The sequence below is a fragment of the Schistocerca nitens genome, chromosome 3 (assembly GCF_023898315.1).
Source record: "Schistocerca nitens isolate TAMUIC-IGC-003100 chromosome 3, iqSchNite1.1, whole genome shotgun sequence".
Classification (NCBI taxonomy): domain Eukaryota; kingdom Metazoa; phylum Arthropoda; class Insecta; order Orthoptera; family Acrididae; genus Schistocerca; species Schistocerca nitens.
Genome location: NC_064616.1, coordinates 683,249,019 through 683,263,566, shown reverse-complemented (window position 1 = coordinate 683,263,566; position 14,548 = coordinate 683,249,019). Strand labels below are relative to the sequence as shown.

The window sequence follows — 14,548 nt, the reverse complement described above, 5'->3', positions numbered from 1 at the left end:
ATCACTTTATCATGCTTCGCTATGCAGGATTAATACCGTGTAATTTACAGAAGGAGATGAAAGAGATATTTAAAATAAATTTATTTAAAAATTTATCCAAAGCATACCTCTTAGATATAGCATAGCATACTATTAAAAATCACTTAGAGAACTCACAACAAGCACTGGTAAAGTGACAACTAAAGCATGTATGTCACACTACAATAAACATTAACGATGTAATGCTCCTTACAGGAAAATCATACACCCTTGATTACTACTAAGTAATACTAGGCCTAATGTGTCACCATTTTTCTGAGTTCAACATATCATCATTATGTGGAGATAACTCAGTTTTTCAGACATGCAGAAGGGAATCTAGGACAGGTATTGCAGCATACTCGAGGTTCTAAAGTCATATGCAGGTGTTTGTGTAATTACTTATTTAGAGACTAAGTGAATAGTGTATAATTATGTTTCACCTTATTAAACAAACTTGTTCCAACTACATGCAAACATAAGATTACTGCATGTTAAGTATAACTGACTGAGGTAGTGGATCTTTGTTAAAGACAGTGGCCTCAGATTTATGAGGATGTAGACTTGCATTCTGTCTGACCATTCTGCTTTAGGTTTCCTGTGGTTTTCCCATATCGTATCACAGCTGACCACCAGTCCACTGCTAATTAAACATGTGTCATATTACATGTTGACACGTATGACCTGTTTTTTAACAAAAATATCTAGTCTTGTATTATTGAAAAATGATCCTTGGATGAATAAATTATTGCCACTAGTAGTAGAAAACTATTGATCCATATCATCATTCCAGCATTTATCAATGCAACTCAGTGATTATTGATGCAACATGTCACTACATACTTAAATGGCAAGTAACTGAAAAGTAATCATGGAGACATTCAAACCACTAGATGCCCAGGAATAGTAACAATGGTTTACTGGGTAAAATGACACAAACATAAAAAAATAAAGGGTATGGAACCTGTGTAAGTTGTAGAATAAAAAGAGGTTGTAGAGAGTTTCATACCAAGTGTTAGGCACTGACTGACTGAAACAAGAAAAGGAATACAGTAGATGACATATGGGTAGCTTTGAGAGATGAAATAGTGAAGATAGCAGATGATCAAGTAAGTAGAAAGACAAGACCTAGTTGAAAACCTTTGATATCACAGGCTATATTGAATTTAACTCAAGAAAGGAGAAAATATAAAAATGCAGCAAATAAAGCAGGTGAAAGGGATTGCAAACACCTTACTTACGACTTTGACAGGAAGTGCAAAATCACTAAGTGGGAATGGCTTCAGGACAAATGTAAGGATGTAGCAGTACTTATAACTAGGGAAAGAGAGATACTGCCTATAGAAAAATTAAAGAGGCCTTTGGAAAAAAGAGAAGCAGCTGTATGAATCACAAGAATTCAGATGGAAAACTATTACTAAGCAAAGAAGGGAAAGCTGAAAGATGGAAAGAATATAGAGAGGAGATATACAAGGGAAATAAACTAAGGCAATATTTTAGGGAAGTAAGAGGAAGAAGAAGATGAAGAAGAGATGGGAAATACGGTACTGCAAGAACAATTTGACAGAGCACTGAAAGACTGAAGTCGAAACAAGGTCCTGGAAGTAGATGGCATTCCGCGAGAGTTACTAATAACTTTGGGAGAGCCAGCCATGACAAAACTGTTTCTCCTTGTGTGCAAGACATATGAGGCAGGGGAAATACCATCAGACTTCAAGCAAAATGTAGTAAAAAGTATGTACCAACAGGTGTGAATAGTACCAAACTATCAATTAAATAAGTCATGGCTGCCAAATACTAAGATGAATTATTTACAGAACACTGGAAAAACTGGTGGAAGCTGACCTCGCAGATGATCAGTTCCAATTCCAGATAAATATAAGAACACGCAAGGCAATACTGACACTACATTTTCTAGAAGATAAGTTAAGGTCACGAAAACTTATGTTTGAAGCATTTGTAGATTTACAGAAAGCTTTTGACAGTGGTCTCTCTTTAAATTATAAAGGTAGCAGGGGTAAAATACAGGGAGTGAATAGCTATTTACAACTTTTAAAGAAATCAGGTGGCTGTTATATGAGCCGAGGGGCATGGAAGGGTAATGGCTGAGAAGGGAGTCAGACAGGTTTGTAGCCAATCCTCAATGTTATTCAATGTTTACATTGAACAAGCAGTAAAGGAAACCAAACAAAAATTGTAGAAGGAATTAAAAATCCTGGGAGAAGCAATAAATACTTTGACATTTGCCAATGGCATTATACTTCTGTCAGAGATAGCGAAAGGACTTGGAAGAGCTGTTGAATATAATTGACAGTGTGAAATGTGGATAAAGGGGTTTATGGGAGCCCACATCAAACGTGGATGATAAACAGTTCAGACAAGAGAACAGAAGCATTTGAAATGTGGTGCTATAGAAGAATGCAAAAGATTAGATGGGTAGATCATGTAACCAGTGAAGAGGTACTGAATAAAATTGGGGAGTAAAGAAATTTGTGGCATAACTTGACTAAAATAAGGGATTGGTTGCTATGACACATTCTGAGACATCACAGGATCATTAATTTAGTACTGGAGAGATGTATGTGGGGTAAAACTTGCAAGGAGAGACCAAAAGATGCATACAAAAAAAGAGGTTCAAAAGGATGTACATTTCAGTAGTTATTTGGAGGTGTAGAGGCTTGCACATGATAAGAGTAGCGTAGAGAGCTGCACGAAACCAGTATACCAACTGACACCTATAGCAATACCGAAAATGGAAGTGTGGAACCTTTCTATAGGTTTCGATACTGTTAGTGGGTGCCGTCCCCCCCCCCCCCTCCCTCCAAGCAGGATACATGTTGTGGGACTCACAACAGTTCATTCTAATCATAAAGCCATATTCATTAGCATTTCAAACAGTTAATAGTGCAGTATCTAATTCCTCTCATGTTTCACAATAATGACACACCTCAAACACTGCAGCCATGAGCATGCTGCTAGCACACGAAACTGTTGTAATTGTGAGCAATGTAAAGAAATCTTTGTATAAAGCTACTGATAAAGTTCTGAAGAGTTTACATGCATGGTTCAATGCCAACAGGTTGTAAATGTAAATATAACCAAACACAAAAAATGTAAAATGTGTCAAAACCAAAATCTTAACTTTTTTTAAGGGCGCAAAACTGCTACGGTCATTAGCGCCCAGTCTGTGACTTAGTAAAAGGTAAAAACTAAACTGGAAACCAGCAGCAATGGGAATGAAACTCAAAAAAATTGGAGAAACTAAAAGCAGAATGAAAGCTTAAAAAACCACTATAGAAGGGGGTTGGTTGTCCCCAAAAAGAGCTTCAAATGACTGAAGTCATCTCACTGGCACTAATAAACTCGAGAACGCGATCGGCTGAGCGCGTGTCATCTGCTAAAATGGAAGATATATCAGGCGCGTAACGGAGTAAAATAGGGGCACTCAAGTAAAAGGTGTCTTACCGTCCACAGCTGAGAGCAGTGGGGACAGAGTGGGGGAGGATCGCCGCTTAAAAGATGTCGATGGCTAAAAAGACAGTGCCCTATCCGGAGTCTAGTTAAAATTACCTCCTCCCGACGACGCGTTCGGGAGGAAGAGGTCCAAGCACAGGGAAGAGCTTTCACGTCCTGCAATTTATTATTGGGAAGTGTTGACCAATGTGCATGCCATAAAAGAGCAACATGACGACATAAAACACTCCATAGATCAGCGAAGGGAATCATGCGAATAGCTGGCTGAAGAAGAGAGACTGCAGCCTTGGCCGCTACATCAGCCGCCTCATTTCCACAGATACCAACATGTCCTGGGATCCAGAGGAACGCCACAGAGACACCCCCCAAGTGGAGCAAGTGGAGGCAGCCCTGAATCTGGTGGACCATAGGGTAAAATCTTAACCTGGTAGGTGGTAACAAGCTGTAAAAACTACAAAACTGTTAGCAATGCATACTGATCAGGATCTGAATTGAAAAGGGCTTGTAGTTTAGTTTAGTTATGTCATGTTCCATAGATCATTTTAATGATTATTTTATCCATATGATACAACAATAATGAAGCTTTGTCATTTTACACTCACCCTTAACTTCTGTAATAATATTTTTGGGTAAATAAATTGTGGTTTAAAGGAAATTTTGACACTGTAGGAAAAAACTGAAGAGTTAATTTCATACATTCAACATAGGCAAATGGAAGTACCTCAACACAGAATGAGTGCAATAAACTTACTCAGAGACATGCAAGTCACAGAAACATATTTTATACAGCACAGCTCAAGAGAAAACTAAATTCAGATAACTGAAAACATTATATACTTCAAGTATGTTTTACTAATTTAAGTGAACATATTTGCTCAAAGTAATGTAAACCACACATAAAATTTTATGAGTATCTACATCCACATAAATATTCCGCAAACTTCAGTACAGCCCATGGCAGAAGTTACTTTGTACCATAGAATTATTCCACACTATTGTTCCACTGACAAATGTAGAAAGGGAAAAACGGTTGCCTGTATGCCTCTGTAGGCACCTTAATCTTCCCTATTTTTTCCTTCTGCTCCTTACATAAGATGCATGTTGCAGATCAGATAATCTAATCATTCTGCAGGCTGTTTAATACGCTGGTTCTCTGCAACTCTCTCAACAGTGCTTCACAAAAAGATTGTCATCTTCTCCTCTCTCAGGATTCCGATCTATCATCATGAAGAATTTCCATAAAACTCTAGCATTTTGCAAGTTACCTCCTTTATGGGCAGATGTGATGATGCACCCAAGAACTTCTCAGAACTTTCCCCATAAAGCCGCAGTTGGCCAATCATTTTCCCCACAACTGATGTTACAATCTCGTTCCATATAATGTTGGTTTGCTGTATATATTAAATTGATTTGAATGAGAAACAAGCATTTGTGTTTCAACATTACAGGAATGTTTCTTCTATCCATCCTCATAACTTACATTCATCCACATCCAAAGTAAACTGTATTCAGCACATGAACTAGCAATTCTGTAAGTCATCCTCAACTCCTCTGCAGTCATATAATGCCACTTTCTAAAACACAAAAGCATTAGCAGTAAACAGTCTCAGATTACTGCTCACTATACCCAACACAGCATTTATTTGCATGGAGAACAGGAGAGGTCCTACCACATTTCTCTGGGGGTACTCCTGATGTTACCTTTGCAGTTCGCTGTCCGAGACAATGTACTAAACATACGCTCAGCAAGCCACCTTATGGTGTTTGGCAGAGGATACTTTGTGTACCACTATCACTTCCCCCTTTCCTGTTTCAGTCATGAATGGTCCACGGGAAAATAATTGTAGACTAGTGTCATCGTTAGCTCAAATCTCACAAATTTCACCTTCAAGGCATTTTCACAATATACATAGGAAGAAGCAATATTTTGTCAATTCTTTTAGTAATGTGTGCTCTCAGAATCTTAACAGAGAACCACACTTCGATGCACTAAGCCTCTTGTAGCATCTGCACTGGAGTTGAATTAGCATATCTGTGACACTTTCACACTTACCAAATGAACCTATAACAAAATGTGCTGCTCTTCTTCAGAGCATATCTTTTCCTCTATCAATCCTATCTGGTATGGATCCCAAGCTAACAAGCAATATTCAAGTATTGGTTGAACATGGGTTTTTTAAGTTACCTCTTTCATGGGCAGACTTCAATTCCCAAGAGTTCTTCCAATGAATCTTAGTCTGGCATCTGCCTCACCTGTGATTTGTTTTAAGTGCTCATTCCACTTTACATCACTCTGTATGCACACTCCCAGAAATTTTATGAATGTTACATTTGTTTATGCAGAGGGCCAATCCCTGCACCTAGTGTACATCCTCTGCAGGTCTTCCAAAATTTTGCTCCAATTTTATAGCACTGAGGCTTCTTTTTATACAACTGCATCATCTTTGAAAAGCCTCATAAAAGTTCCAATGTTAGCCATTAGGTCCTATAACATGCTCTTGACATACACCTGAAGTGACTTTTACATCTGAATATTTATCTCCATTAAGAATGACATGCTGTGTTCTGTTTGCTACAAACCCTTCAACCCAATCAAAAAGTTGGTCTTATTTCCATACACTATCATTTTGTCCATTAGGTAACAGAACAAAGGTGTAACAAATGTCTTCTGAAAGTCAAGGAACATGGCATCAAAATGGCACTGGTATCCTTCTTATGTTCCTCCTGGAAGAACAGAGTGAGCTGCATTTTACATCATTTGTCCAAGAGATTTTCAGTCTCCAGTATTCTCACAATACGTGAGCATAATACAATTAAAAAAATTCTACAACATACTGACACTACTGGTGTAGTGCACCTATTCAATGACCATTCCTGAAAATAGGAGCAACCTGCACTTTTTCCAATCACTGGCAATGCTTCATTTGATGTTCATGCAATGATTTGAAAACAGTACAATCTTCCTCAGTGAAAAAGTTTTGGACAAATAATTTAGGATCATAAAGACACCAGAACTTAAGAGTTTTTGTCACATCAATAGAAAGAATTTTGAATTCATTGAACGCTTAACAGATGTCTCTTCTTATTCTAATTTTGACTTATGCAGTTCTGTTTGTCTATGAGGCTTTCGCCATGTTCAAATCTGCAGTGAAGCTCTGTTTTCAGAGCAGCTTTCAAGCAGTTTCCCCCCCTCTAGAAAAATGCTCAAAGATCCTGCACAAGACCAGTGTTACAGATATTGGTCTATAATTTTGCAGATGTTCTATGTACAGTAACTCAGCATAGGAAGTCTTATAAAGGAAGAGCACTGAAGTTTTATGAATGAACTAATGTTGGAGGCCATGTGTGAACATCTACTGCACATTAAATAGAACATAGCTGCAGATCTAGTTGCAATACAATTGGGTACATAATTTGTTTACGATTTAAGTTATTCATAGTTTTTAGATATCTGTTTGGCACAGATGTTCCTTACTATATGAAAAAAAATTCCAAGTGAGGTGGTACAGAACACTGTACTATCTCACACAGTACTTTAGTTACATACAGTAACAAACACTGCATTTACAATATGGAGGAGCAAAATTCAAACTCATCTAGAATATCTAGAATTAGGATTTTGTTATTACCTTGAGTCATTTACTCTGATTTACTGCCCCATTCTAGACCAAATTGAGCTATCCTTCTCTGCAAAATAATGACTTACCTCATCACCCATTCATCTCTCTGATACTATAATAAACATTTTTTTTATTTTTGATAGAAAACATTTATAACCTTTTTGAGAACTCAGGCAATAAGGTCAAGAACCACCCCATATTAAACACACACTAAACCACCAACAAGTCTAACAAATGTCATTGGGACACACATACAGTTTGTGGTTTTACCTAAAAACAGTGAGCTGATTGGGAAAAGGCTAGAACTCTCAGTCACTAAAACAATATTCTGTTAATACTGACTAACTAAAAGTGTTGGGCAAAGCAATATGAACACTTAAAAAGTATTCATTGTACAAAAGCATGTAATCAGAATAATAGCGTGAGCCCACCCTAGATCACCTTGCAGATATTTATTTAATTAACTCGGGATATTCACAGTACCATCACAATACATCTGCTACTTACAAAATTTGTTATTAATAACCCATCCCAATTCAAAAATAATAGCAAAATGCATAGCTGCAACACTAGAAGAAACGATGCTCTTCACTATTACAGGTTAAATCTGACTTTGGTATAGAAAGGGGTGAATTATGCTACCACAAAAATCCGATCAGTTGCCAAAGAGCATTAAAAGTCTGGCAGATAGCCAACCACCATCTAAAAACAGATTAAAAATTTCTGAATGATTCAGCTCCTCCTACACAATAGGTGAATTTTTGAACATGAAGTAGCAATTTTACAATGATTACATTTATGTTTAAACCCAATCCTAGGTACGTAACTCCAGAAGGTAATATCTTCTGTTATCAACAAAGAACGAATTGACTGTTGAATTATTATAATCACTTAAAATAGTTTCATTTCCTCCCACAGTGATCTTCAGACACTGAAAATGACATTATGCCCATTACAATCATTACAGAAAATATAGCGAGGCTTACATATAGAGGAAGAAAGCCTGGACTGCACAGTTACTTCTCTTGCTGTTCTGTCTATATAGACAGATCCTACACTAGCAAATAGTCTTGCTAGTAGACTAGATGGACCATTTCACCCATCCAAATTTAAAGGACATTCCTCAGTATCAATTCTAACACAGTCTCAATGCCTTGATATTGTTATACTACAAAGATACAAAGCATCATTACTAAATGTAGAACAAAGCAAGCTATTTTGTGATGGTTTTTTCAGCCCTTCATTGACACACAAACTGCACCTTTTGTACAGGATACCAAATTGTTTTACATCAGCTTAGGTAGTGTAATGTAAATTACAGCTTTCAATGTCAACATTGTTAATGACATAGTTCAACCCACAAGCCAGATTAATAATGGCTCTTTAAATAGAGTATTTCAGATTGGTGTGTAACAACTTTTCTCACATTATAAGAAATGTTATGTAACTCTGCCTCTGTCTTTCTCTTACAAACACTGCACATAAAAACTTAAGTAGTGAATATAGTACTGCCTATACAGATTTCGTACAACACTTTCTCCACAGTGTAAGGGGCCATGTGAGGTGGCACAGTGGTAAGATACTGAACTCTCATTTGGTATGTTGGTGGGTCATGAGGAACATTCAATACGAATTGTCAGCTTGACTTAATGATAATGGCTACTGTGACATCACCTTTTGGTTCATATATTCAGAGTTTTATAGTTAGTCGGTGAAGCCAATGAATGTGAAAGCAAAAAACCTGATTGTGATGACAGATTAATCTGTAGCTTAGCCCAGAGTCTAGGTTAAGTTCGAAGGTGACAGTTTGCTTGTGAGTTGGCGAACCCAAAGAATGTGAAACAAAGAAAATACTGTTGTAGTTACAGGCTGATCTGTTGTTTAGACCATTTTAAGAAAAACTGCCACTGATATCCCATTAATAGTTGCCATGTTGTTTATGGCAATTGCCGCATGTTTCCTACATCACTGGTCAAAACTGATGGCTCTTATCAAATATTTCCCTTTATCCTGATGGTGGTTCAAATACCTGCCTGGCCATTGTAATCTACACTTCTCCAACTCACTAAGGTAAATGCTGGGACAGTCTCTTTGAGAAGCAAACAGCAGGTTTCCTTATTCTTCTTTCCTCAACCAGAACATCTACTTGGGTTCTAATGACATTGTAGTCATGGAAGTTAAACCCTAATCTTCCGTTTTCCTTCCCTTCAAATTACTGTAGCAGACTCAGTAAAGTGCGGTTAGGTAGGATATGATTCTTTAAGAGAGGGATTGGATGTAGTTAAATATAAATCACTGTATGCTTGTAAGAACATCATGTAGCTGGTCAGTACGTTGTTATAATTTTCATCAAGAAAGTGGGTTATAATTGTAAAACTGACTCATTTAACATCACAGTGAGAAGTCGCAATACGATTGATGGAACATGTAAACACCCGCTATAACTAATTATATCTGAAATGACCTCAGATATACAATACCTACAGAGAGATCAATTTTAATATTTAGATCACTGACACTGAAATGTATATCAACAAATGTGTGTCTTAATTATCTTACAGTGTCACTCCACATATACATCTGTTTATTAATATGGACAATATGCTTTTGTCAGAGTTTTCTTATAAAACTGAGCTTCCTCTGCACAAAATATTACTACAGAATCAGGAACTATAAAGGAAACATATCTTCAGAAATTTTATGTTTGGCTCTGGAGACATATCGAAGCTACAGAAATGCTAGAATTTTAACGGAAAACAGTTAATGCTGGTTTAATAATACTCCAGTCACAGGGAACCAGGCAATGGTTGTGAGATGCTCTGGAAGTGACAGTTAAAAATAAAATCAAATGTTGACAGAGAACCTGAGGAGATGGTTCAGCCAACTAATTTGTAAATTTCCATTATTTCTTTCCTTTAGCAAGTATTGTGACTTCATAGTAAATATTTGGTTCAACTCGTGCATATTACATGTGGGTTGTAGGTGAAAGGAAGAAGAGGGCCCCAGAACAAGCACATGCCCTACTACTTTTGAATAACACTGTGGGAAATACTGTGTGTAATGTTTGAATGTGATCGACACCATTATTCATATCCAGCTTCAAAATACTGGGTAATTATATAACACACTGGCACAATGTATATCTGCTCACACCTCATTTAAACACGAATCTAGAACATAAGTAATGTAGTACAACTTTTCTGCTTGCCTGCCAAACTAAACACTTCTTTCTTTCACTAGAGGTTTCAAAACAGCCAACACTGTGAGAGTACAGCCATGCTTTGTCAACTGGTACTAAGTTTTACATGAGTAAATGCCAAAGCATGACTTCTGAAGTGATAAGAAAATGTACCTGAATCCTCTACATATGACTTATCCGTTGTCAACTACATCCCCATCTGATTGGCTTGATGAGCTACACAGTAGCATATTTTCTCCAAGTGAGTTAAGTAAGTATGGGGAGTTTGTTTTATTGCATTTCAAAGTGCTAAATTTAAGTGACCAGTAACACCATTATTGTGTTAAAAATGAATCAAAGCTCAGTTGACTGTAATATAATTTATTGATTTTCAGTTTCACTTCCTCACATAACTACAATCAAATACTGTAAATTTTCCAAAGTTACACCTAACATCATTGATGATATTGGGCAATACGAAGGGTACCTATGGAAATTAGGCCACCAAAAAAATAATAGTTTCACTGTTCTTACACTATAGTAAAAAATTAATTTGTCTACAGTAATGTTGCCTTAATCCACTTATGTACTTCATTATGTCTCTCATAAATAGTAACAGTGGGTGGGGGGCTACTTCATTTCAAAATAACTGCGTATACACATTTAGTTTCTCTAGAATGTCTTGTTAATTATGAGTACTACAGCACCCACTGTGAACTGCTTATCACTCCATCAAATTAACAGGTAGCAATAAACAATCATGTTAGTTAAATTGCAGTACACCATAATGACGGGTAGATTATTGTTCATTTCTCTTAACAGAAGAGTATGCTTTGATGATGTATGCGTGTTTTTGTACTTCACAAACAACGTATCAAACACGTCTAAATATTTTGGACGGTGAGCTGGTGATAATAACCAGGATTCAGACCGTGTAACACGCATAATGTGTTGCTTGGCTGTATGTCTGTTGCGACAAGGGACAAGAACACATAGCCGCAACTGTAGCAACAACTTCACACCTTCACCATCCCTTATTCATTTTCATTGCTTCTGACAGGATAATGTCAGTTGTTTCAAGCAGCTCATAAATCATTTGCCGAGGAATCATCTCCCTGTTTCTGTGGTGGGGTTTACTCCTGTTATTACTAGATATTAAATGGTAACTTTATTAGAAAAGAAACACGGATACTTAACACTTGCTGTACGTGGTTTCGCCTGCAGTATATGATGCACGGGAATAATTTATGCCACGTCTTACAATTTGAATTAAATATGAAAACAAGTATTGTTATACACGGCGGCAAACTAAAAACTTACATCAAACGGCGGCTGGTGAAGATCTTGGGCACTTTTTTGAGCTTCAGGTGGTTTCGTAATTGTGGACGTCATTTTTACCTAAAACACAGAAATATTGTCTTTCTATGCAACCAACACTGAATGTAGTTCGTCTGCAGCGCAAAGTTATTATAGTTAGCGTACAGTAATATCTCAGAGTATGTAAACGTACTAAAGAATTTTCAGGAAACAAAAAGCGTTTTGCCATGATCCTTGTGTTTTAATGTGCACACGTATAGGGAACAAACAGTTCAAAAGTAAACAGCTTCGCCGACACTACACTAAAGTACCTCAATGAGCAGAATATTTATTTTCATTGTGTTTCTAAATACTGTATTATTGATTTACCGATTCACGAATCAAAACTGATGAAAACTGCAAAAAACATTGCAAATATTTAAAGGAAAAACTTTTAAGCTGTCCACGGAAAGATTTCCACCATAAATTCTCCTACACACCAGTCCATAATCAGGCGCACCAAATAAAGAGGGAATTGTTACATAAACTAAAAGGTTAAAAATTAGTAAAGCATTTGGTGACGACGAAATTGTTACAGAACTACAGAAATCAGTTGGTTAAAAAAAAAAAAAAGTGAAATGAAATTACATCGATCACGGATACTTAACGACCGCTACTCATGCTTCCGCCAACAGAATATGTCGCACAATAATAATTTACTTTTTACTATTTGGTTTAAATGTGGAAACAAGTAGTATTACAACGGGGTTATGCTAAAAACTTACATCAAACGGCGACTGCACAAGATCTTGGACACTTTTTTGAGATTCAGGTGCTTTCCTAATGATGGACGTCATTTTTTACCTAAACCACGAAAATATAACCTCCCTCCACAACGAACACTGACTGAGTGACGCTGATCCGCAGCGCAAAGTTATTATAGTTTCAGCACATGAATATCTCTGACAGGGTGTAAACGTACGTAACAATTTTCATGAAATAAACAGTTTTCTCATAACACTTGTGTTTTAATGTCCACACGTGTAGGGATCCAACAGATGGCACTACATAATAATGCTTTAATGAGCAGAATATTTATTTTGATTGTGATTCTAGATACCGATACAGTATTATTGGTATGCTTTTCAAGAAAGAGAACAGACGTAAACTGCACAGAACATTGCAAGCACTATAGAAAAGATTTAAATCATCCATGGAAAAATTTCCACCAGAAATTCCCCCACAAACCAATCCATGTTCAGACACATCAGACGAAGAGGAATTGCTAAATAAATTAAAATGTTAAAAATTAAGAAATCATATGGTGAAAACGAAATTGTTGCAGACATACTGAAATCAACTGGCCATAAAACTTGAAATTAAATTACATTGAACATACAAAACATCTGACGGGAAATTACACTGATACATCCGCTACACATAAAGGAAGACACAACTGATGATAATAATTATAGAGAGACCTCACTGTCTCCTAGATCGAACACAACAACTTGAATGCAAAACTGGTGAGTATAAAGCAGATTTCAGACCAAACAGGTGTTCCCCAGATCAAATTTTAGTTATGAAACTAATTCTGAGGCATCAAAAAATTTACAATAAGAAAGTAGTTTGCACCCACAAAGATTTCAAAAAATATTATGACTCCGAGGACCATAAACCTCTCTTCTCAATTCTGCAAGAATATGGTCTGTATCTCAAAACCACTACAATCATTAGTGAAAAACTAAATGATACAAAATCCAAGGTAGAATTCAGATTAGAAATTTCGAAACATTTTGAAATTAAAGTAAGAGCGAGGGAAGATGATGGATTCTCTCCATTACCATTCGACTGTGTATTAGAAAAAGTAATTCAACAGTGCTGGAAACTAAAATAAAAACTTAAAATTGATGAACTAACCAAATTAGAAAGAACAAAATTGAGATAGACTGCTTAGTTTTTGCAGATGACCTGATGATTCTGTATATCAGCATTCAAACAGAACATAATATTCTTAAAAAGCAGTAGGGCAGTAATGTCCCAATATCGTTTGAAAAAGCAGAACACATGTCCAGCAATAGACTGACACCCAAAATTCTAAAAACTAAGCACGGGAATATCGTGATAGTTTCTCAATTCAAATATTAAGCAAAAGCATTCAGGAAAGTGGCCTGGAAATGGCTGATTACGAAATTCGTTGTCATAAAATGAGAAATACTTTCAGGTTTACAAAAGAGACACACAATAAAAAAAAATGAATCTCAGAATTCACCAAACTGAGACATTACGACAGAGCCATCAAATCAGAGTGTCTTTTTGGCGCTGAGACAGTTATGTTAAACAGAAAGATATCGACAAAATCCAAACGAGAGTATGACAAAAAATCATGAAAATTTTATGTCCAGGTTACACTACAGAAGGAACATACAGACTAAGGGGAAATAAATGAATTGAAAAGTGTATCAACATTTATTCAGATATGGGAAAACCCCGATGGAAATTCTATGATTATATTAGAGGAATTTAACCAATCAGATTAACTAGACAGATTGTGGAATTCCATGAAAATCACAGTAAAGCAAAAATAGAAACAAGAGAATGGATTGGTGCTGTAAAAGAAGACCCAAAGGAAGCAGGGATAATACAGTTTCATATAGCAGAGAGGAAGACATTTAGGCAGAAAATTCACAACTGGACAGCTGGCCTCGCATAAAAACACCAAGAAGACTGGAAAAACTTGATGTGACAAGGGAAGAAGAGCTTGTTCCAAACATAAAATAAATAGGTGCATTAAGGAAAGTGAAAACAAACCTCAAAAACATTCCTATGTACATTGTATGGTCAAGTAGGGCTCAAACATCAAAAATATAAATATATCCCCTTACACATGTGAAATATATATTAAGACTCAGACATCATTGAAAGTGTGTCTGGTTGAGTATTATATATATATGAAACATAT

General features: G+C 36.4%; 1 protein-coding gene across 1 annotated transcript in view; it reads right to left on the bottom strand.

The window, feature by feature from the left end:
* LOC126249713 (probable methylthioribulose-1-phosphate dehydratase) overlaps nucleotides 1–12,504 on the bottom strand; it is a 93,910-nt gene extending 81,406 nt beyond the window's left edge. Inside the window, exons 1-2 of the mRNA XM_049951393.1 lie at nucleotides 12,372–12,504; nucleotides 11,611–11,688 (exon numbers count right to left, since the gene is read on the bottom strand). Of these exons, the coding sequence (XP_049807350.1) occupies nucleotides 11,611–11,688; nucleotides 12,372–12,443 (150 nt within the window). The 5' untranslated portion in view covers nucleotides 12,444–12,504. The remainder of the gene's footprint in view (nucleotides 1–11,610; nucleotides 11,689–12,371) is intronic.
* Between the last annotated feature and the right edge of the window lie 2,044 nt (nucleotides 12,505–14,548).